The following is a 25195-nucleotide window of genomic DNA, read 5'->3' on the forward strand; positions in this document are numbered from 1 at the left end:
TAACCCGACTTCAGTAAACCACAATGCTTCACTCTTGTTCTTGGTGTAATTATGTCGGTCTTACTTTGTTGTGCCAAATTTTGGGTCATCAACAAATGGTGAGCAAGAGATTGAACTACATATCACTATCTTTGGCTTTATACATTCTACATTGTTGTTCTACTCTCATCCCGCAATGTGGTTTGGTGGTCATAATTGTTCATTTTTTATTACCTTTTCAAATATCATGGTTTGATAAGGTTCTTGTGCCCGTGGTCTAACTTCACTGACATCCCAATCTTCAAGAGGCTTGTACAAGAGCTGACTGGAAATGGAATAAGCTCAATTACTTCATCACACCCCCAAAAACGCAGACTAGTTGAGGATGGTTTTGTACTCTAGAAAATGATTTGAGTATGAAGTAAGTTGTGAATTTGTTGGTTGTAATTAGGTTAACAATGTTCAAAAAATGCAAAAGGAAAGAGAATTATGCCTAGACCCAAACCAACCAAATCAAACCGTCTTAAATTGATTTGGTTTGGTTGGATTTTCTAAAATGACTTTTGTCAAAACTAAACTGAACCAAACTTTTATATTGTAATTTGTTCTGCCACAATTTTGAAATGAAGCTAATCCAATTCGGACCATGCCCACCCCAGCGTTGTATGAATTTCCTTAGAAACGAAGTCATAAGTTCAGGGCTAAACCAACTACTCCAAGAGCACTCATCCAACCTACAAACACGAAAACAATTCATTGTGAAAGTAGAAATGGGCCTTGTATTACGTATAGACCATACTGTACTTATGTCCCAACGAGATCTATCCATTAATACTTTTGGGGCCCTATACAAAATCGTACACCTTCATTTATAATGCATTTTCTCCTATGCTTGCAAAGGTTTGTATTCTTTTATGCCTTTGTTTTGTGCCTTCAGTTTGGTTTATTATTTGGTAGACACTCTTGTCTAGTGTTGTGCAATGTTCCTTGATATTTTTTTAGCACCTTTGAATTGCTATTTTGTGGGCCTCAAGTTTTTATTAACAAAATATTCATTCAATTATAAATAAATAAAATATTTTTTTTTGAGAGGCCTACACCTTGAATTTATGCCCTATTTATCTTATGGTCCTAAAAAATCTTATATGGAACAAGAAAGGTTTTTTTTTTTAAAAAAATTTTTTTTAATACAAGCAATGGTCTAAACTACAAGAGAGATAGGGAGTTTCTCACATACAAACTATCCAGGGATGGCCCTAGGATGGTGCAAGTGGCGCCATCGCACAGGCCTCTGATTTTTTAGGGCCTCTGAAAAAAATTTCTTTATATTATATATATATAATAGAAATGGTATATATACTTTAGCGTGCTATATATTATCACAAAAGTGTGTGGGGTAGAGTTGGCTTTGTAGCGCATACCCGTTAATAGAAGGGCCCATGTTCAAGTATCACTGAAGTCATTTTACCCACGGACTAGCTTTGACTTCAATTGGAAGTGAACCTCTAGAAAAACTTGATTATGAACATTTGATTGATGATTTTGTGTTTTTTTCCTTTTGGGGAAAAAACTCTTATAATAGTTTTAATTCTTCAAATAAAGATAATAAATACAATGTGAATGATTTTTGGATAGCAAGGTATATTTTTGTCATTACATGTTTATTGATGTGACTTTTAGTTATAAGTATTTTTGTATTAGATTATGTGAAACCCCAATTTAAGTTTAGTATAGGGCCCTCAAAATCTCGGGGACGGCCCTAACACTATCTAGGTGTTATGGAAGTTCGAACTTAAGACTACTGGTCTGCAAATCAATACCTTTTTTAATAAGGCTAGAGGTTGTTGACATGAGCCAAAACTTGATTTTGTTCATGTACTTGCATAAGCTGCTCTCTCTCTCTCTCTCTCTCTCTCTCTCTCTTCCTCTCCCATAGGAACTAATATAAAAACTTCATCTACCAAAATAAATAATAAATAATAAACAAAACTTGATTTTGTTTAATAAACTTCATCTACCTAAACCCTTTTAGTTATAAGTATTTTTGTATTAGATTATGTGAAACCCCAATTTTAGTTTAGTATAGGGCCTCAAAATCTCGGGGACGGCCCTAACAATATCTAGGTGTTATGGAAGTTCGAACTTAAGACTACTGGTATGCAAATCAATACCATTTTTAATAAGGCTAGAGGTTGTTGACATGAGCCAAATCTTGATTTTGTTCATGTACTTGCATAAGCTGCTCTCTCTCTCTCTCTCTTCCTCTCCCATGGGAACTAATATAAAAACTTCATCTACCAAAATAAATAATAAATAATAAAAAAACAGTTTCATATACAGAGACATTTTGGCAGATAGAACATGATATATAAAATAGAATAAATCGATCAAAATAGTTATGAAAAGTTAATAATAAATTTAGTAAGCTGCCCTTGAGTACTTGATTTATCAAGTAAGTTAGAGAATTATTTTGGCATTCCTTCCTGGATGGATATCGTTTTGGATTTAAATATTTCTCCGAATAACTGTGTATGCATTTGACCCTATTAATATACAAATACACTTGTGCAGGCCTTGCTTAGAATGAAACACAGATCGAAAAAATGAAAAAAATGAACAAACAAGAAAAAACGAAGGAAGCTCCAATTTTGCCTTAGAAATCATTTACATTGACCATGCAAGGAGAAAGTAGTTGACAAATGTTTTGACTTATTGGTCCATTGGTCCACCTCTAAAAGTCTCACAATAATCCAATCCCACCTCTATTTATGCCCTCTCCCAAGTTGGCAAGATGTGTTTCTATCAAATGCAACGTCAAAGACAAAGACCTGTAGTTTAAGCATTTAAGAGCATTTACATTTTCGCCTAAAGTTTAGTTCGATTTTCTCTTTTTTAATATCACTTATATCAAAATAAAATATGCAACTTCAAAAAGAACAATTAAATTTCTACTCTTCTTTAACACAAATTTTTTTTTTTCTTTTTCAATTAACCTTCCAAATTTTTGGTGCCAATTATTTTAGGATTCCAGTTGGGAGGGGCCATATCATTATTCGTACTTTTTGTTCAAGGGATTTTATAAGTAATGGATCCTGAATTTATATTTGTTGGCGAGTCCTTACTTAGTTAGGATTTTGATTCCTTATTTAGTTAGAATTTTGGTTACTTACCAATTATTATTTAGTCATATTGTAATAGAGATTTATTTCCTATTGTAATTTAGATATATTTCTCATTTTATTTAGGGTTAACATATATTTGTACTTGTATAAATACATTCATATTGAAGAAGAATAATAATATGAGCAATTCGGAGCATAACTGAATATTTGCGCTACTTTGTTTGACATAGTATTAGAGCCAAGTTCTCTTGTGACCTGTGCTTGCATTCTTCTTGCAATTTAAGTGCTCTCCTCCCCTCATCTTCAAGGGGGGAGGGGGGAGTGAAAATGGATATGTTTCTATTTCCTATATCTTATCTCTCTCTAATGTGTTGCTTGCCCCATTACCTTAACGTATTCCCACGAAGAAATTGTTTATTTCTTGGCTCCAACGACCCCTTCTCTTTAGGGGGAAGAGGGGGAGTGAAGAGAAGTTGTGTATGCATGAATAAGCTAAAATTGATGTGAAAGAATTTGTCATTACCGTTTTCTGTTGCTGTTGCCATAGACGATGTCGTCGTCGTTGCTGTTGCCTTTGTTTGTTTGGCTTTACATTGCCAATGATGTTTGTGTGTTTTGATCCATCTCTATAACATAAAAAAAACCTAATTGTAAACACTACATATTTCCACTGCACTATACACCTAGCCTATAATCCTAGCCCGCCACCGTCATCTACCTTGCTACCGTTGCCGCCACCTACCTTTCTATTGTCGTCGATGCCACCACCCCGCCATCCATCATCATACCAAATGTTGATGCCTTTATTTCTTCACTTGCTTATGTGTTCTACCTTACCTACTGTCGTGCTCACAGGGTTTTTATGTTCTGCCTTACTTATTACCGTGCTCACAAGGTTTCTGTGTTCTACCTTACCTACTGCCGTGCTCACAGGGTTTCTGTGTTCTGCCTTACCTCTGCCGTGCTCACAAGGTTTCTATGTTCTACCTTACCTACTGTCGTGCTCACAAGGTTTTTGTGTTCTGCCTTATCTGCAGTGCTCACAGGGTTTCTGTGTTCTACTTTTATGTGTTATTCTATGTGCCCTATTTGTTTGGGTTTGTCAGTTGTTTCACTTGTGGTTTATGACAAAGTCTTCTTTACAGTTGTTTGATTGGTCAATGTAGAGTATGATGTTCTATGACTCTTTTGTCAAGTTGGGAGTGCGAAATATCTTTGCTCCAACTTGAGGGAGTGTTAGTGAGTACTTGCTTAGTTAGGATTTTGGTTCCTCTAGATGTGTAAGTAATGGAAGAATGTTCAAGAGATTTTATAAGTAATGGTTCCTGAATTTATACTAGAGTTTCATTTCACTATTTAAATTAGTTTCGTAATTATTTTGATTATTCAACTCTCGCACATGTTCCAATTTAATTTTTTCGTAATATTCTTTTGTTGATTTTTAGAGGATAATTGTATTCAAATTGACACTTTGACTCGTCAAATTAACGAAATGACTAAACTAAAGAAATACAAAATTTGAAATATTAAAATAAAATTCGAGTATAAATTTATAGACAATTTCTTTTAAAAACTATTTTGTTGAATATATACTCAACAAGTTGGCCCAAGGCAGAAGGAAACATATGTTATAAATTCCCCCACATACATGTGGTTGTTGATGATCCCATACAATACATGACATGACAGGAGAGGTGAAGTGTGCCTTTTTTCTGCAGGGTTTGGCGAGGCTTGCACAACAGCCTGGAATTGCAGGAGGACAATAACTTCAATATATTGTTTTTCCTTTGTGCACCTAAAGAGCACGTTTTTTTGGATGAGCTCACTTAATGGGGGACAAAGTGATCAGGCCACTGGCAAAAATTGAAGATTTTTGTACCTCGTTGTTTTTAAGGAAAATGGTTAAATGTTGTGATTTCTAAAATGATACTGCTTGTCACTTTTCGATAAGGATACATTCTTTCTTCTCATAAATCATAATTTGACATAAGCGAATTTTTTTAGGGCATGAAATTAATATTGAGTTAGGGTAATATCTAAGAAGTTCTATGCTTTTTTTTTTTTTTTTTTTGTTTTGTTTTTTTTGTGAAAAAGAATTTAGGGAGAGGGAAGGCCACCCCATCCTAAGAGAGATTGTCGGCGGTGGAATTTAAATTTAGACCTTGATTGAGAAGAGAACGATCCTTATCAACTCAACCAACCTCGTTATGCTTTAATAGTCCTTTAGAATAGATAAGGATAAGTGCACAAAGGTTCACTATGGTGAGGAAAGGGTTAAACTGCACAAAAATAATTCATAAAAGGAATAATTCTACACAGCTGTCAAACTGTAATCGATAAGAAAGTCAAAGTTCTTACTTCATTAAAAATAAGCAAGTATTTTCTTTTCTAAAATAGGGCATGCCAAGGTACACAAGTAATTAATGTTGACACTATATATATATATATATATATATATTCTATTTGAAGCCAAGTTGGGAGAGAAGACGTACGGCTGCAGTTGTCCGGTTTAATTCCTAGATGGTGACTTAATTTCTATTCCAAAAAAGAACTAAATTAATTCATCTATATCATACGTAAGGGGACATAAAAATAAAATAAATAAATCATAAGTAAGAGAAATTTCACGTTGCAGGCTGGCCTTTCCATTGTTTCCATGTACAGATTAAAATAAGAAATGCAAAATTAATGAGAAAAAAAAGAATGGCAGCACAAAAAAAAAAACTAATTTTCGGTCTAATGGTATATATCATCATTTAATTATTAGTCCGTTTTAAAAGTGTCTTATAAATATCATATCGTTTGTGAAAAAAAATTGGGTAGGTTGATGGATTGGTTTTCATAACCCTCTTTGAAGGCTCAATAAATGTACCGAGAAATTTTACTTTTGATGCATCCAAAGGCTAATTTTATTGCAACCATCTTGTACTTTTGCTTTTTGCCTTAAATCTTTTTGTAGTTGGTGGTTAAAATTATTTCTTTGTCCTCAATCCATTAAGATATAATTGACAGGCTGCAATTAATTAACAGTAATTTATCATAAGAGTATCTGCACTGGTCAATGTCATTTCAATTTTATTTCAATAAATTGAACTTTATCACTGCAATTTTATTTTAATAAATTGAACTTTTTATTTGCTGGGATAAAGTTTAATTCATTTTCGAGATCAATATTTCATTTCAGAGATCAATAGTTCTTTTTAGAGGTCAATAAAATGAACTATGAAATAAAATTCATTTCAATAAGTTGGCCCACCATAATAACTCTACAGCCTCTCTCTTATTGACACATGGACAACATTATTTTTTACTTTTTAATTTTTCCATTACATTTAATTAGTGTAAACTAGCCGTTATTTTTATTTTTATTTTTTTTAAGGCAACTAATTTATTTCACTGTTGAAAAAAACAAACATCTAGTCACTGGCGGACCCAATACATGCCTACTGTGGGCAACTACCCACACTTAGGTGGTTTCTTCACCTATCTAGCCAAACACTTTGTCAATAAAAATTAGACACTTAGCTAATATTTTGCATGCAAAATCCCCACTTAGCACCCTAAATAAGTAAAGTCTTCAAGGTTTTAGCCCAAAACCTCTTCTATATTGAAAATATCAAGGCCCGAGACTTAATAAACATATGGTCCAATATATAAAGCATTAGATTTTGGCCCAAAATCATATATTAAAAATTTATTGAAATAGATTATGTGTTATAATATATATTGTATTGCTATGAAAACCTAGACTTTGTAGGAGTTAGTTATGAAATTGTTTTTTATGCCCCCAGATGAGAAAAAGTCTGAGTTCGCCACTGCATCTAGTATATACTAGACATTACCGATTTGTTTCACTTTTAAAAAAAAAGGATAGCTAATTATATATACTAGCCATTGCCAACTTTATATACTAGCCATTGCTAACTTATTTCACTTTCCAAAAACACAAATGACTAGTTCCCTTTTCAAACGGCTAGTTATTTACCTATAAATACATATGTAGAAAACAACTCTCCCACAACTTCCTACACCCGCAAAAAAAAAAATTGTTTATGTTGAAATTTTATTTTTCAATAGAAAATTTGTTATTAATTTATTATATATATGTTCAAAATTGGTCTCTTTGAAACCATTTAGATTGTATAATTCTTATCGTAATTAACTTTATTCATTTTGTTTTATTCAATCATTTAAAATATATATAATTTTAAATTTGTAAGCTATTGAATTGCACTGCTGCAAGTGAAACTGAAGTTCAGTTCAATAGCTGCCAAAAAAGTTCAATAAATTGAACTATTGAACTCAACTGAAATTAACGGTTGAGCAACCATTGCAGATGCTCTAAGACAGCCAAAATTAGATCATGAAATGGAAATCTTCATTTTGGTAATTGCTTTTGGGATGAGTTGTGGTACTGTTTTTTCTTAACTGAATAATTCCATTTGAGGGATTTTTATGGCAAGATTTTAATGAAGCCACTCTATGACTCCTCCCATTGTCGATTTAAATTGGTTGTACGTTTGTTTGCGAGTTGCTAATGAAATTGTTCCATTTGATAAAAAAAAATAAACAATACATATTCTTCTAAAAGAAAAACAAAGAATACATTCATTTTCTCTGCATGTGAGGACAGTTTCTTTTTAAATTAAGAAATTATGTAATGATAATTAAACATATCCTTCTCTTATTATAAGAAAAAGCCACTAATTTCCATATAGCTCAAAAACACTTAAGCAAATCGAAAGGCCGATCTATATATTTTCTTCATATTCCTTTGAAATATTTCAAACAAATTTTTTTTATAGCATTTTTCAACTATAGACATCTTAAATGCACTTAGATTAAGTACTTCATAACTTAGGCACAAGCCACACTGGCATAAACTACCCAAAATAGTTGATACAAATGTGGAAGCACAATAACCACGTAAGGTTATTAGTGGCATAAAGCCATATAAATTTCGAAAAAGCCACAAGCCGAAACAAATTAGACATGGACCGCAGCGCCCAAAACTATCAATACAACTCAACTTTTAAACTCTCACAAGTAAAAATACAAGTAGAGACTCAACTACAAACAAAATACCCAACTCATAAAAGAGATGTAATTATTACAACAACAAAAAACTGCAAAACCAATCGAGATGACAGAAAGTAGAGTTGCCGCCGTCGCCACCACGAAAACAAGAACACTACCGTCGAAGCCCAAGTTGAGGGGAAAACAGCAGCCACACAGGAACCTACAAAAAAAACACACAAACCCCACAGATTTGCAAAAAGAACCCCAAACAACACTAAGATAAAGCCACAAAATAAAGGGGCATCATAAGGTGAGAGAGATTTAAGGAGATCCGGGGCAATAAGAAAGTAGGGCAGAAAGCACAATCAAACCCTCCAAGGGTCAAAAATAACCACAAACTCAACCAAAAAACCAAACAGAAGGCCAGAGAAAAGAGTGAGAAAGGGGAGGAGAGAAGATAGAGAAGGCGAAGAAAGGACAAGGGAGGAAAGGCAATGACCTTCCTTCCCTCTCCCCTATGATAGGAGCGGCAGCTATAATTTGAGAGGCAGAGAAGTGGAGAGCGTTTGAGAGAAAATTTTGATAAAAACGTTCACACTAGCATCCACAATTGGCTCTCTAAACTACCTCCTTAGAAAAATTTTAGGGAGGAATTGTAAAAAAGCAACTCCAACCATGCTCCCTATCCACCTCCTAAAATAAGGAGTCCTCTAGGAGCTCCTAAATCTGAGGAGAGAGAAAGCACTTCTAATGGCTCTCTATAATTTAATGAGTATTTTCAACCTTTATTAATGCTAACTATTTTTTAATTTTATTTTTTAATAGAGATGGACCAATAAAAAAAAGTTATAGCATTTATGACTATCCAAATTAGGGAATATGGTTAAAGTTGAAATTTTTTAGAGAGCTCTTAAAATAGCTTTCTTATATTTTTAGCTAAATTTTAGCTAAGAAATAGAGAGTATCATTGTGAATGCTCTTATTAAGCATTTTTAAGTAACCAAGTAAATGTTGAGAGTGTGAAGAAAAATTAAAAATTTGGGCCTTCCTAGTTATTGCCAATCCGTTTTGGTTGGATGTTCATATTAACCGTGGTATTAGAAATCCCAAATTTGAATCACCCCAGAAAAATAAATAAACCACACCACATATGTGTGGTTGAGAGGTGGCTACTCCAATCATGCATGCTAGCCATTAATTTTACTTTTTGAATTCAAACCTTTTGATTCAAAACTTGTTTTTTTTAGCTGCTCCGACCGCTTTCGAAGTAAATTGATATTAAACTAGTCTATTTACAATCGTGTTTTTTTATTTTTTCATTAAAATTTAACTAAAAATACATAAAAATTATTTTAAAAATTCTTTATAGAATTTAAACTCTAATCATATTCTCTAATTTAGAGAATTATAAATACTATAATTATTTTATAATTCAATATAATTGGTCTATCTCTATAAAAAAAATAAAAAAAAATAATTAGCATTAATTAAAATTTTTTAAAATATACATAAAACAAAACATCATTAAATTATAGGGAGCCACTAAGAGTCTTTTCTCTCTTCTTAGATTTGGGAGCTCCTAGAAGTTTCCCTATTTTAGGAGGTGGGTGTATATGGAGTATTGTTGGAGTTGTATTTTTTCAATTCCTCCTAAAATTTGGCTAAAGAGGTGGTTTAGGGAGCCCATTATAGATGCTCTAAGCATCCACAATCAAACTCCATATTTCTTAGCAAAAATTTAGCTACAAACACAAAAAAGCTATTTTAGCAGCTCTCTAAAAAAATACCATACTCCCTAATTTGGCGAATTACTTCTAATTGTCATAAATGCTTTACTTCTTTTTTAATTTAATTCCTGATTTTATAATAAAATTTTCATATTCAAATAAGAATATTGCCAAATAATTGTAAGTTTAATTGTTATTCAATTTTGATATTCTATGGTTTTCTGCTTTGAAAGAATTGGTTATCAAAACAAGAAATCATATGAAAAGAATTATGAAAATAAAAGTGTTTGTGTTTTGCAAAATACCTAAGGGGGAAAGAGATTTTTTTTATAAAAAAAAAAGGTGTTTGTGTGTTGCAAAATATCTATAGCGAAAAGAATTTTATAAAAAAAAGAAAAGAAAAAGTGATCGTGCTTTGCAAAGCACTTACAGCAAAAAGAATTGAATAAAAGAAAAATGTTTGTGTTTTGCAACAATATAATGCAGAAAAAAATGATAAAATTAAAGACATCATTAAATAAATATTTTAAATAATAATAAAATATAGTATTATTTAATTATAAGGAGTTATTATGAGTCATTTATCTCTCCTCAGATGTAGGCGTTCCCAGAGATTTCCCTATTTTTGTAGCTGGATAGGGAGCATGGTTAGAGGTAGGTTTTTTCAATTTCTCCATAAGATGAACAAAAATTAAAAAATTTATTTTGTTGTATCTCCAAAATAATAAATTGTCCTAAAATTATGGGATTTATTAACCTATGTATATCCCTATATTAAAATCATAATAAAATCTCGTAATTATTGTCCTACAAATTAATTTATACTTCAAGGGGCATAATAGAAACAACTAGATACTTTACAAATAATAATAATAATAATAATAATAAATCTACATGAGAAAATACAAAAAAGGAATGTAATCCTATTTTGCATAAAGTCATATATGGTGTTGTTTCTTCAACACATAGAGTTATTCAGTCAGATAAATTCTCTCGTTAAACACTAATCTGTCATTTCTAAAAAGAAAAAATTATTATGTCAAGCTCGTTCAGTCATAATACAATACACACATATATTAATAATCCATATAAGTAAATGTGGGTCGGTTTCATTAATATTGCAGGTTCATATGTACTCTTTCTTTTCTTTTTTTTTTTCCTAATGCAATTAGGTTGCTAGAATTGTCGGTAAATCTAGAAAGAGAAAGATGGGTATCATCTTTTGTAGAATTGCGCAACACACGGTACGCATCTCCTCACTCAAAAGTTTCTTTATTATTTCCCATTATTTTAACCTCACTTTATATCCATCCTTGTTTTTCCAAATAACAATAATAATAATTGAGAAAAGTTCAGTCATGGATGGACCCATGACAGAGTCAGCGACGGTAATACTGGGATGTGCTGCTGGCAATGCCATGCATGGTTGGTGGGGGGAGGGGATGATTGGAAAGATAGAAAGTGAAATACGCAACTTGTACTTGTAAGAGCATCTTTTTATATAACTTATAAACAGTCTTTTAATTTATATTCCTAACTTATAGATAACATGATTTATACCACCAATATCATTCCCCTCACTGATCCTCTCACACCTTGCAGGTCCCCAAGGACACTTGAGGCCGAAGGCAGCTCGCTTAAGTTGAATCCATTATTTTGGACATCAATACCATCTTTTAATAGAAAGAAAGAAATATTTTTTTAAGAGGAAAAAAAGTAAGGCTCTCTATATATTAATCTTAACATTATCACTCTCCGATTAATAACTCTTTCCATAAAGTTTTTATTTGCAATAAATTTTTTTAATTTCGTCTCAAATGGTAAAATATGTGTCAAACTAAATTTTTTGTTTAAGCTATTTGAAAGGGATATATATTATATGTGACTCAATGCCTCAAAGGTTGTTAGTCTCGGAGAAAAGGATTCGGTTCCTCAATTTGAATTTTCTCAATTAGAATCCGTTGACTTTACATGCCACTTCGTTTAAATATCTTCCAACAGAACTAACGCCCCACATTTTTTGTTAAAAGAAGGCTTAAAAGTTGGAACTATCTTCCCAAATAAATTCCTTTCTTTTTTTGTTTTGTTTTTGTTTTAAGGCTATGTGATTCCGAATTCTAATAAATTTAAAATAGAAAGAAATAAAAGAGATTAAGTCCTTCAATTGTCAAATACCTTTCATAATTGAAAAAACTAGCTACAACCAAAACTTCATTAAAATTTCACAGAATTACAACTTAACCACAATTTTTATTTATAATCATAACTGGCATTTTATATTGATTCTGATGGGCAGTGGCCAAGTTCTCCTGTATACTCTTCATATATGAATCTTTCACAGAAAACTCAGATACCCTTGCATAAGCCATTGATTAGATAAAAAACAATTTTAAAAAAGAGACAAATAATGACCTTATCCCGAAATATCAAGAACGTAATTTAAAAGAGGGAACATCAACGGATATATTATTTTGATTTATTTTTTTGTTTTTGAATAATGTATATTATGAGTATTTTAGCCATTAAATGATAATTAAATGAGGCGACGTATTTAGAATAGAAGTCCACTTAGCTGAAAAAATCAAAACTAATGACTATTAGAGGAGAGGTATGTGCATATTTCCATTTTAAACGTGTGAATTAGACTCATATGCATCAATAATTGAAAATCACTGAAATTCATAGCTTGATTCTACCAAAAGAAGATGGACAAAAAAGAGAATCCTACCGAAAAGGAATGTGGGTTTGAAAAAAAACAACCTTGCTCTACACTGTAGCTGTGACTAAATACAAGCACTAATAACCATGAAAAATGTGACACAATTTGGTTCTATAACGAAACAGACCAAGAGATTCTCTGAATTTGCTCAAAGTGCCAACAATCAACAGCCCATAATTACCCCCTAACCGGTGGGAAAATCTAAGGCCCCAACACGTGATAAAACAAAATTTGAACGGCCTCACCATCGTGTGCCACGTGGCACGAACTCAACGGTCACTTTCGCACCACCAGTTCTGTTTTTGTCATAGTGCATGTCATGGGCCTCCTCTGCTCTTCATAAGGCAAACCCATTCATCTCTCTCACAGATAGAGAGAGAGAGAGAGAGAGAGAGAGAAAGAGGGGGGGAGAGAGAGAGAGAGAGAGAGTGCAATATCAGGTTTTTTAGCCAGAAGGAGAGGCCACAATTGCTCACAAATCCAAAAGGAGGTAAAGCCCTATCCTATCTTTTCTGATAGACGTTTCACAAAAAAAGTATTGTTTACTTCCCCTCACTCTCTTTCTAAAGTCTCTTGGACCCTTTTCTTTTTTCATGCTCCTCTTCCTCTTCTGTTTCTGCATGTTCATCAGTATTTTGTTCAGTGTTCCACTAATTCTGGTCGATTTTGAGTGGTGTTTAAGTAATTTCTCAACTGGGTTTCTCAAATTCTTTTCAAATACACATAGCATTCACTGAAGCAAGAGGAGAATACAATCCAATCTACTCCAATCCAATCCAATGGCCCCAAAGTCAGGTAGAGGCAAGAACAACAAGGCCAAGTCTGACAAGAAGAAGAAAGAAGAGAAGGGTAAAATTTATTTCCCCAGTTTTCTGAAATTTCCCTACTAAATTAAAAATCTGGTTTTGAACTTGTACTCTCATCTCTTGTATTGGCAGTTCCCAGTGTTCTTGACATCACTGTCACTACCCCTTATGACACACAAGTCATTCTGAAGGTGCTGATTTTTTTTTCTTTCAAAATTTCATTTGTTTTTTGCAAAAGATTTCTTTGGCTAAATTGATGACTTTTATTTTATGAAGGGTATCTCCACTGACAAGATACTTGATGTAAGAAGGCTACTGGCTGTGAATGTAGAGACATGCCATCTCACAAACTTTTCTTTGTCTCATGAAGTAAGCCTTTCTCAAACTTGATTATTTAATTTCCCTTTCCAAGAACTTTGTTTATGGCACTGAGTTTATTTTAATCCAATTTGAAAATTCAAAATTGATTTTTTTTTGTTTTTTGTTTTGGCATTTTCAGGTCAAGGGGCAGAGATTGAATGATAGGGTTGAGGTTGTTAGTCTGAAACCCTGTCTTCTGAAAATGGTTGAAGGTAGGTGAAATCGGCAGTCTTGTAATTCAGCATCAACCAGACTGGCAACAACCATCTTGGTGCCATTTTGGCTTTCTATTATTTTAAGTCAATTACTATTTTGGGTTAAGTGTTTTAAATATCAGAAAAGCCAAAAAGTTAATTGTCACACAAAGACAACGTGTACGATAGTTTAGCATGATCCTTCCTCCCACTAAACAAAGTTAATTGGACCTTTGCATGCTAGATTATTATAATCGCACTGGTAAAAAAAATTTATGAAAAGAGTTTTAACTCTTGCGGATTTAGATTAGTCTAGTTGCCCTCTTTTGCACTCGAGTTCGAATCATTCTATGTATAGTTTAGTAATTTAATATATATTACTTTATACAATTTTGTTCTAATTTATGGTCTAATTAATTGCTTTATTCTTTTGCATTCAAGTTCGAATCATTCTATGTATAGTTTAGTAATTTAATATATTACTTTATACGTTTTTGTTCTAATTATGGTCTAATTAGTTGCTTTATTCTTTTGCACCTGAGTTTGAATCATTCTAAGTATAATTTAGATTTTACTTTATATATTTTTTGTTCTAATTTATGGTCTAATTAGTTGCTTTATTCTTTTGCAAATCATTCTCTGTATAATTTAGTAATTTAAAATTTTACTTTATATATTTTTTGTTATGATTCAATTTCTTTGTATCAACAAGACAACAAAAAAAAAAAAAGGAAAAGGCAAAGAATATGAAACCTTTTTGTTTTGTTTCCAAATTTAGCAGATAGGTACATTTTCACCAAATTTCATCATGTGATAACAGTGTTTAAACTTTTTCAGAGGACTACACCGATAAAGCCCAATCCGAGGCCCACGTGCGGCGGCTGCTGGACCTGGTAGCCTGCACCACCCGATTCGCCAAGCCCAAACGGTCCGCCTCTAACCCGGACTCGAAGTCCAAGAAGAACGGCGGTAGGGTTGACACCAGGAGCTCCAGGCCACCTTCGCCGTCCGGTGGGGGAAGTGCACGTGCGACTTCAGCGCGATCCGAACCGTCCGTTTCGGCTATCTCGGAGAGCCTCGGGATGGTAGCCATTCATCCGACGCCGAAGCTCTCCGACTTCTACGAGTTCTTCTCTTTTTCTCATCTCTCCCCTCCCATCCTCCGTGAGTCTTCTTTTTTCAACTCATTTTCTGAGTTCTCTGTTTGGTTCCCGAGAAAACGTGGAAAAATATTCACCTTTCGTTTTTTTTTCACTAATCTAATATTCTGTAGATTTGAGGAGATTGGACGCTGACGATGGACACGAGAGGCGCGACGGTGACTATTTTCAAATTCAGGTATATATTTTTTTCTATTTCGTTAAAAGTTAAAAAAAAAGTAAAAAATTGTACGACCTTCACAGGCCTATAATGTAACATAAATAAAATATTTTAGGCACGTGAAAGTTGTACGTATTTACTACTATACTAAACATGGGCGGTCAAACACGGGTATAATGCCTTTCACATTGTAGTAATTTCGATAACCAAGTGCGAAAGTGAATCTCTTTTGGGTGGTTAAAGATTTTGAAATATTTTACATGATTTTATTATTATTATATACGTTGTGTAATAATTTCGATAAATCATTGATAGATGAGTGAGTGGAACAAGTATTATTGTGACATAATTATGAAAAAAAGGAACTTGAAAAGTTAGGCATCAGTGACATTAACTTGGTGGGGCCCAAAAACACGTGTAAAGTGTTATGAGATTACAGTAGGAATTACAGTAGGAAAAGACAGTTTGAGGTACGTGTGACAGAAGATTAGTGGGAAGAAAATTATTTTAAAATAATGAGGATCTATTTATCATTTTCTCTGTGACAATTGATAAGAAAAAGAAATTTGTTATACGCATGAATTTTTTCTTACCTAAACATCATCCATTTATAATGGTGTAAATGTTGCGAAATGCAGATAAATGAATAATTTGTAAATGTAAAGGTTCGGGATCTACATCTATCTTTATGTTTGAGTAGTTTGTATATTACTATCGCTGTTGTTTTTCTTTTATCATTTTCTTGTTCATACGATATTGTTTTGACAACCTTTGCCCTCTCTGAAAATGTGGTCATTCCATGCAGATTAAGATTTGCAATGGGAAGCAAATACAAGTGGTTGCATCTGTCAAAGGGTTCTACACTTTGGGGAAACAGTTTTTACAAAGCCACTCATTGGTGGATCTTCTGCAACAGCTCAGCAGAGCTTTTGCGAATGTGAGTACTTGTACTTCTGTTATACCTTAATTATAAATCCATAGCGTCCGTCAGCCCAAGGAAAAATGATTATAACGGCTAGCAACATATGTTACATATATACTTCTGGTGATTTTGGATTTGGCTCAATCTAATCCTATCACACAAAAAATGTAGTGAGATTCAGGAAGCTAGATATGATTTTCTCCTCCTTCCTCACTTTTGAATCAGTAAATCTACTTCCAAGGTGCATGCAATAGTTCAGATGGATACTTCTTGCGTGCATTTCTGAAACTTCCTAATGTTAATTTTCTGTTCTTGATATATATATATATTTTTTTGTTCTTAGAAGATCTTTGGAATTATTTCCATCAGCATTTATGTACGCTTTGATTTCTTTTAGCCGACCTTTTACTGTGTTACAAACTTATCTGTTTAACTAGATATGGTCTGGTAATTGCAGGCATATGAATCCTTAACAAAAGCTTTTGTTGATCATAACAAGGTTAGACATAATTTTAATGTCTATGTACTTTAATCGAAATGAGTAATATTTGAGTTATTTCCTCCTTTAATGAGTGTTTTGTTTCCCTTTTTCCTCTTTTATTTAGTTTGGTGATCTTCCATATGGTTTTCGAGCAAATACATGGCTTGTGCCTCCATCAATTGCTGAGTCTCCATCAGATTTTCCACCCCTACCAACTGAAGATGAAAATTGGGGTGGAAACGGTGGAGGCCAGGGAAGAAATGGTGAATATGATCTTCGACCCTGGGCTACAGATTTCGCAATATTAGCTTGCCTTCCTTGCAAAACTGAGGAGGAGAGGGTAGTCCGAGACCGGAAGGCATTTTTGCTTCATAGCAAATTTATTGATGTCTCAGTCTTTAAAGCTGCTTCAGCAATACGTGCTTTAATAGGCTCCAGTATGAATGCAAAGGAGACAGCGAATTGTTCTCAAGGCTGTGTTCTTTTTGAGGATCGTGTTGGGGACTTGTCCATAGTTGTAAAACGTGATACAACAGAAGCATGGTCGAAGTCCGAAGTGAAAGTTAATGGCGACCATTTATGCAGTATGTCCGCCAAGGAAGTTGCTCAGAGGTGTTTACTTAAGGGTTTAACTTCTGATGAGAGTGTGGTTGTTCATGTAAGTATATTTATAACTGTAGGTATATATGTATCTGTATCTATGCCTATTCAATAAATAAGAAATGCAACTCCACTGACCATCCTTGAATGTTATTTTTTCCATTGTATTATAATTTCTATTATTCCTGATCTAATTTCTTACTAGATACTGTCATTGTTTAGGTCAAGTTCAAATTTTTTTTTTTTTGTATTGTGAGGACTGTATTTTTGTACAATATAAGTTGTTAGAGTGAAGAGATGAAACAAAATAGTACTTTCGCAGGATACTTCCTCCTTGGGTGTGGTCAATGTAAGGCACTGTGGATACACTGCAACAGTTAGAGTTGTTGGTAATATAAAGAAGGGGAACCGTGAGGCTAAAGATATTGATGTTGAAGATCAACCAGATGGAGGAGCTAATTCTCTTAATGTCAACAGGTTCAAACCATTTTCTTTTAACAATTTTGTTTTGGAAGCAGTGTATGGTTGAAGCTTCATAGGAAGCTGTTCTTCCTCTCTCAGGAACATGCCATATAGTATCATGCATGTTATTTCTTTATACTCACTGATTCATTGCAAATTTTTGTACAGCTTGAGGGTTCTACTTCAAAAGTTCAAAACTGAATCATTGGCTTCCTCTGATTTGGATAGCTTAGAAACTTCTAGGTGTTTGGTTCGAAGAGTAATAAAAGAGAGTTTGACAAAACTTGAGAATGAACCTGCCAATTCTGAAAGATCTATCAGATGGGAACTTGGTTCCTGCTGGGTGCAGCATTTACAAAAGCAGGAATCCTCTGTAGTTAGCGACTCTGATAGTCTTGATGACAATAATGAAGCTGAAGCAATTGTGAAAGGTCTAGGAAAGCAATTTAAACTATTGAAGAAGAGGGAAAAGAAAACAAGTGGCGAAAGACCATATGATGAGGAAGAAATTGATGCTAGTGAAAGCGGAAGTAGCAACAGCAGAACATTAGAGCTACACAATGGAGATATCAGCAATAATTCTGACTTGAAACAATTACTTTCAGAAGAATCCTTTTTGCGTCTGAAAGAAACTGGAACTAATCTTCATCTGAAGGTTTACTAGACTTATTTCAAATACAACTGTTTGAATCTGCAATTATTTGCAAACTATGTGACATTGATTTAAAAGAAAAAAAAACTTTTTACTGCCACATTTTCCCAATTTGTAGTACTCTTTTCGCGTCATTGATATTAACAGTTTAAGCTTGCTGGTTGTGACACTGGCAGTCAGCAGAGGAGCTTATCAAGATGGCACACAAATATTATGATGAAGTTGCCCTGCCAAAGCTGGTAATGTTCTGTTTACAGTGACTTTACTCTTATCATATAAGAAGTGTCTTCTACGGAGCTTATGATCTAAATCTGTCACTTCATTAGGTAACAGACTTTGGATCCCTTGAACTTTCACCAGTTGATGGCCGTACACTAACAGACTTCATGCATTTGAGGGGACTAAAGATGCGCTCTTTGGGTCGTGTGGTATGTCAGCTCTCTGTCTCTTTCTCCCACTGCTACCATTCCTTTTTACACTGGTCTCTGTCCTGGAGTGAATTTGAGTTTTTTTTTCCTTTTCTGTTCCTAATGTTGTCTTAACAACTTAGGTTGAACTGTCGGAGAAACTTCCTCATATACAGTCACTTTGTATTCATGAGATGGTTACTCGAGCTTTCAAGCACATGCTTGAAGCCGTCATTGCTTGTGTTGACAACATAACTGACTTACCTGCGGCAATTGCTTCGACCCTAAATTTTCTACTTGGTGCTTCGGGGATGGAAGATGGTGTCCTCAAATTGCAATGGTTACGATTATTCCTGGCCAGAAGATTTAGTTGGACACTGAAAGATGAATTTCAGCACTTGAGGAAGTTATCAATTCTCCGAGGACTTTGTCATAAGGTATTTTAATTTTGACTAAGAGCCTCACTGATATGTAATTAAAGCAGAGTCATGATTTTTACATGTCTCTCTTTCCAGGTTGGTCTGGAGTTGGCCCCGAAAGATTATGACATGGATTTCCCAAATCCTTTCAGCAAATACGACATTATTAGCATGGTTCCAGTGTGTAAGGTGTTATTCTGTTCAGTAGTCCTCTCTTAGTAACCCAGCTTTGGCGGATTCTAAATGTCTAATATTTCTTTAATTCTTCTTTGACAGCATGTAGTGTGCTCTTCAGCAGATGGACGGAATTTGTTGGAGTCATCCAAAATTGCTCTTGATAAAGGGAAGCTGGAGGATGCTGTTAATTTTGGAACAAAGGTAACACCTCTATATTAATTCGAAATTGTGCCAGCTCTTTTCTGATACTGATTTTCCCTCTTCCATTTTAAGGCACTAGCAAAGATGATAGCTGTTTGTGGCCCCTATCATCGAGTTACAGCGAGTGCTTACAGCCTTCTAGCAGTAGTTCTTTACCACACTGGTGATTTTAATCAGGTATTTCTTTCTTTTAACCGTAATGGATCACGTTTATATTTTTATCCTGTTCTTCTATATACTGTACATCTTATACCTCGCTGTCGTTGTCTAGGCAACCATTTATCAGCAGAAGGCTTTAGCTATTAATGAAAGGGAACTTGGGCTTGATCATCCAGATACCATGAAAAGCTATGGGGATCTTTCTGTTTTCTATTATCGTCTTCAATACATTGAATTGGCTTTAAAGTAAGTTGAATTAATCATTTCTTGTATAACTTTTCAATGAAATTGGCAACCGTGATTCATACTTATTTTTACTGACATATTTCCTGTAAATTTTGTGTTCACTTTTTCTTTACGGTTCTGATTTGTGTGTTCTTGGTAGGTATGTAAATCGTGCTTTGTATCTTCTTCATTTTACATGTGGACTATCTCACCCTAATACTGCTGCAACGTACATAAACGTGGCTATGATGGAAGAGGGAATGGGAAATGTACATGTTGCTCTCAGATACCTGCACGAGGCTCTCAAATGCAATCAGAGACTATTGGGAGCAGATCATATACAGGTCTCTCTCTCTCTCTCTCTCTCTCTCTCTCTCTCTGTGTCTGGTTGTGCTCGTGCTCGTGAGCCTGCATGCCTGCATGTACGGCCCACCTTCTTCTGTAAACACTTAGAATATATAATCTCTGGTAAGCTGAACTTCTTACATGGTTTTCACCTTTTAGACTGCTGCAAGCTATCATGCCATAGCCATAGCTCTTTCGTTGATGGAAGCATATTCCCTCAGTGTGCAGCATGAGCAAACAACGCTTAAGATTCTTCAGGCCAAACTTGGGCCAGAGGATCTTCGTACTCAGGTTGACTATAGAATCTTTGCTATTGTCTATATTTATTGGATTTATTTGATACATTATGTGCAACTGGCCTTCTCTGTTACTCACTACAAGGAAATGAAATGGCCATGGCTTATATTAGACATAGTTTGAAGTTGCGAAGTCGACATATTAATGAATTATATATTCCTGAGCAGGACGCAGCTGCATGGCTTGAATATTTTGAATCTAAATCTCTGGAGCAGCAAGAAGCAGCACGAAATGGATCCCCAAAGCCAGATGCATTAATTGCAAGCAAAGGTCACCTTAGGTACTAATATGGTATTCCCAGATTACTTTCTTCCAAATTATATGATCATACGTCCAGGCAATTAACCCTTTTCGGCTCTGTGCAGTGTGTCTGATCTCCTAGATTTCATTAGTCCTGATCAAGATTCGAAAGTAAATGATGCTCATAGGAAGCAGCGGCGTGCAAAGGTGGATAGGTTTTTTCTTTTATTTTCCCTTTAGAGTCTTTATTCATTTGGACATAGAACATTGAATTCGACATTGGGCCAGATCCAATGGAAGTGGGTGACGTTACTGAAATATTATATCTATTTAATCTCATCTTTCATGTTTGATATCCGTACTTTATTTCTCCTTATTTTCAGGTACATCAGTCGAGTGATAATATATCTCAGGAACATCAAAATGTAATAGCTGATGATGACCTGGGTAACAAGATTTTGCTAGATGGTAATACTGAAGTAGTTGAGGATAGATCGGTTCATCAGGAACCAGAGGAAGAAAAAATGTCTGGAAATGGTTTGCCAATTACAAGCTTAACTGTTGAAGAAACAACTTCAGATGAAGGTTGGCAAGAAGCCAGTTCAAAGGTCCGGTTTGGGAGTACCGCTACCGGCCGGAGGTTTGGTCGAAGGAGGCCAGAGAGTGAATATTCTAATTTTAGAGAAGGCAAATACTGGAGGGACATCATTTCACCACCGCAGACTGCAGCTCCTAAGAGCTTTCTGACTGATTTATCTCAACCGAAACAGTCAAAGGTTCGTACTTTGAGTGCTGGGGAGGATTCAGTTAATTCCAAAACTTCTGTTTCTAAAGTTCCCACTACTCCAGTCATTACGAACTTGACTTCAAAAACTGTGTCTTACAAAGAAGTAGCTTTGGCACCTCCAGGTACAGTTCTAAAGGCACTGCTGGATAAAGTTGAAGACCCAAATGTGGAAAACCCTGAAACCAAGTCATGCGAAATTCCACCTGAGACATTAAAAATAGACGAAAGCATAGGAAATTCTGTAGTAGAAGAAATTCCAGATGACAAGTTGGATGGAACAGGTCTTGAAAGTGCATCCCAGTTGGAAGCTATAGCCCCTGAAATTGTTGAGGAAAAGTCTGGAGAAAGAAATGGAAGTAAGCTTTCAGCTGCTGCGGAACCATACACTCCAAGACCACTCGCAACGACTCACCCTCTCAATCCAGCAGCTGTTACAAGTGTATACGATGTGAGAGCCAGTCAAGTAATGCTTTCAGCACCTGTACTCCCCCCAGCAGCTGCTAGAGTTCCTTGTGGGCCACGGTCGCCTTTGTATTATAAAACCAATTATTCTTTCCGCTTGCGGCAAGGTGTTCAGAAATTTCAAAGACACATTACAGAAAGTGGTGGTTCTGGGCCTCCAAAAATCATGAATCCACATGCTCCTGAGTTTGTTCCTGGGAGAGTTTGGCAAGCGGATCCTATAGATGAATATGTAGAACTTGCAAGTGAATCAAATCCTTCATTTGAAATTACTAGGTCTCAACAGGAGGAACGGGATGTAAACTCCAATAGTAAAGGTGGAGATGGCATTTTGAGAAAGAGCATCTCTGAGACTGAGAAGTCAGAGCTTGCAAGGCAGATATTGCTCAGCTTCATAGTAAAATCTGTCCAGCAGAATAAGGATCCTGTAACTGAAAGTAAGCAGGAAAACCATTCAGATGCCATAGAAAATGATAGTGCGATTATTAAAATTCACTATGGAAATGAAGGAAAGAAGGACTTGCTTTCTGAACCCAGTGACTCTGAGCAGCCAAAAACAACGGATGTAAATACAAAAGAAGGGGGGGATGCCGAAGGATTTACAGTTGTCACGAAGAGGAGGAGAAGCCGGCAGCTCAGAAGTGGGGTAACTGGGTTGTACAATCAGCAATCTATTTCAGCTTCTGTTCATTGAATATATACAGATCTTAGGGTACCAAGAAGCATCAGTTTTTTTCGTCCTCAAATCTCTCACATAACAATATATAATGTAGAAAGTTTCTCATTTTTTTTTGAGAGAGAAACTTGGAATTTTAATTTTTTTTTTTTTTTTTGTCAATCAGCTCTCCTCATGTTCATGTTTTATTTACTAATTTGGAGACTTTGATGAATAAAAGTTGTCCGTTCTCGAGTTCGGTGTCTGGCATCACTATATCAGAATTTTACTAATGATCAATGTGATAAGTTTTTTTTTTTTTTTTTTTCTTTCAGATTAGTTTCTGTAACAAATTTTTTTCAACAGATACATTCACGAAGCAGGTTCAATCAAGGTAAATTAGCACAAAGTAGAAGATTGCAATTGTAATACCACGGCAACTGGTTATCAATTTGTTTAGTCATTAAGGTGGCAGTTAACTTCACTGTTAACTTTTCCTGGGAAACAGACAGTTTCATACATATATGGGCAGGAAATCAAGAATGAGGACCATGCAATGGATACAAAGGTCAGAGTCTCTCTTCTTTGTCTATGTTGTCACAGTGCAATCCAATGATATCCTACTGTCACTACGAATCTTAGACAAGACACGATCCTCGTACTAGGGATGTCTGCCCGGTGGAGCTAGAGGAGGTACTGGACTTGCTTTTGTTCGGGGATGATCACCATCCCTACCTTTATCTGTTGGTATCGGACGGGGCGGAGGTTGAGCTGCCATGTGTAAAATCCGAGCTGACAGCTGCTTATCAAAATTGGCCTTAGTCTTTGTACAGCCACAGAGTATTCCAATCCGAGTTAAAAGCCATGACAAATATTAGTGCAGAGGCTGATACCACAAGCACAAGGAGCTTTGCCAATGAAGAAGCTCGAGTACTTATGCATGTGATGACTTCTTCAAGTCTCTTATTTAGAGTTTGCATGCATTGAAGACCTATGTTGACAAAGACAATGACGAGGAAAGAGACTTTTGAGGGGAAAAAAGAAAAAAAAACAAGAAGTCAAAGAAACAAAAAACAAAACAAAAAGTAAACTAGTTTTTAAAACAAAAAAAAAAAAAAAACCTTGCTTGCGAGGTTGGAAATCCGAATCAGATCGGCCCTAACAATACTAATAGTGGGAACAAGGGTGGGGATAGCTACAAACATGGCAGCCCAGATCAAAGACAATGGCCTGAATTATGTAAAATTAAATTATTTATTGTTTTGTAAAATTCTCTTCTATTGAGAGATTCTCAAATAAATTTATTTGACCGACACGTTGTGAGGTCACTACACATTTTATTTAACTATCGAAACAATTACATACATATATATGGGCAGGAAATCAAGAATGAAGACATTGCAATGGATACACAGGTAAGGGTTTTGCTGTGAAATCCAATGATATCCCTACTGTCACTACAAATCTTAGACAAGACATGATCCTCGTACAGTACTAAGGACGTCCGCCAGGTTTAGGGTGTGCTGGACTTGGTTTTGTTCTTGGATGATCACCGTCCCTACCTCTAGCCATTCGTCTCCAAAGGTGTGGTGGAGGTTGAGGTGCCATGCCAAAATCTGATTGCTGCTTATCAAAGTTGGCCTTGCTCTTTGTTGTGCAGCCACCGGTGTTAACAGCTGCATTATTGGCTTCCCAAGTTTCTGCACAAAATTTAATATAAACACGACTGATACACTCAATATCAATTGAACGACGAAAAATATATATCAGCTAGAGCAATATGTAAGGTTAAAACCTTACCCTTTATTGGCCTTTGTGGTTCAGCTGAAGAGTAAGCCAACCTAAGCTCAAGCAATAGGATGACAAAGACTACTGTAGAGGCTGATACCAGAAGGAGCTTTGCCATTGTTAATGAAGAAAGATTGAGTTATGCATGGGAACTTCTTCAAGTCTCTTATATATAGTTTGCAGACATTGAAGTCTATGTTGACAATGACATGGACAATTGCAAGGAAAGAGAGAGGTCGAGTTAAGCTATGCGTATGTGGTACATTCTCACCCTTGACTTTTGAAGGGAAAAAAAGGAAACAAAAACGAAAGCAAAGTCTAACTCTTGCTTCAAATGGTGGAGTCCAAACGGGCCCTTCTATTAAGAGATATGCGCTACAAAGCCAGCTCCGTCACATACACTTTTGTGATAATATGTAGCATGCTAAAGTATATACCATTCTTATAATATTAATATATATAATATAAAGAAATATTTTTTTCAAGAGCCTTCAAAAATTAGGAGTCTTGTGCGATGGCCCCACTTGCACCACCTCCGCTTCTGATCCAAAAGTAAAATGTGGAAGTAAGAAAGAAACAAGATGTGATGGAGGAGTGAAGAAATGGTGTTAAAACTACCGCAACACAATAAATGTTATGATTGAAACCTTCAGTGTTGAGATGAATTGAG

General features: G+C 35.0%; 2 protein-coding genes across 2 annotated transcripts; one reads left to right on the forward strand and one right to left on the reverse strand.

Annotated features, from left to right (window-relative positions):
- On the forward strand, nucleotides 12940–23026 carry LOC18782174 (protein TSS). Its single transcript, XM_007217633.2, has 24 exons — nucleotides 12940–13056; nucleotides 13294–13415; nucleotides 13505–13563; nucleotides 13649–13741; nucleotides 13872–13944; nucleotides 14764–15090; nucleotides 15200–15264; nucleotides 16052–16183; nucleotides 16626–16667; nucleotides 16774–17307; nucleotides 17572–17726; nucleotides 17880–18366; nucleotides 18540–18602; nucleotides 18690–18791; nucleotides 18914–19207; nucleotides 19286–19378; nucleotides 19466–19567; nucleotides 19640–19744; nucleotides 19839–19972; nucleotides 20112–20295; nucleotides 20456–20587; nucleotides 20761–20873; nucleotides 20959–21040; nucleotides 21217–23026. Exons 2-24 carry the CDS (start codon nucleotides 13346–13348, stop codon nucleotides 22774–22776), a joined length of 5001 nt encoding a protein of 1666 aa, XP_007217695.1. The 5' UTR covers nucleotides 12940–13056; nucleotides 13294–13345; the 3' UTR covers nucleotides 22777–23026.
- Nucleotides 23437–24643, reverse strand: LOC109947895. The gene is made up of 2 exons (XM_020559308.1): nucleotides 24538–24643; nucleotides 23437–24437 (listed from the first exon to the last, which is right to left on the reverse strand). Exons 1-2 carry the CDS (start codon nucleotides 24641–24643, stop codon nucleotides 24232–24234), a joined length of 312 nt encoding a protein of 103 aa, XP_020414897.1. The 3' UTR covers nucleotides 23437–24231.

The sequence above is a fragment of the Prunus persica genome, chromosome G3, assembly GCF_000346465.2.
Source record: "Prunus persica cultivar Lovell chromosome G3, Prunus_persica_NCBIv2, whole genome shotgun sequence".
NCBI classification, from domain to species: domain Eukaryota; kingdom Viridiplantae; phylum Streptophyta; class Magnoliopsida; order Rosales; family Rosaceae; genus Prunus; species Prunus persica.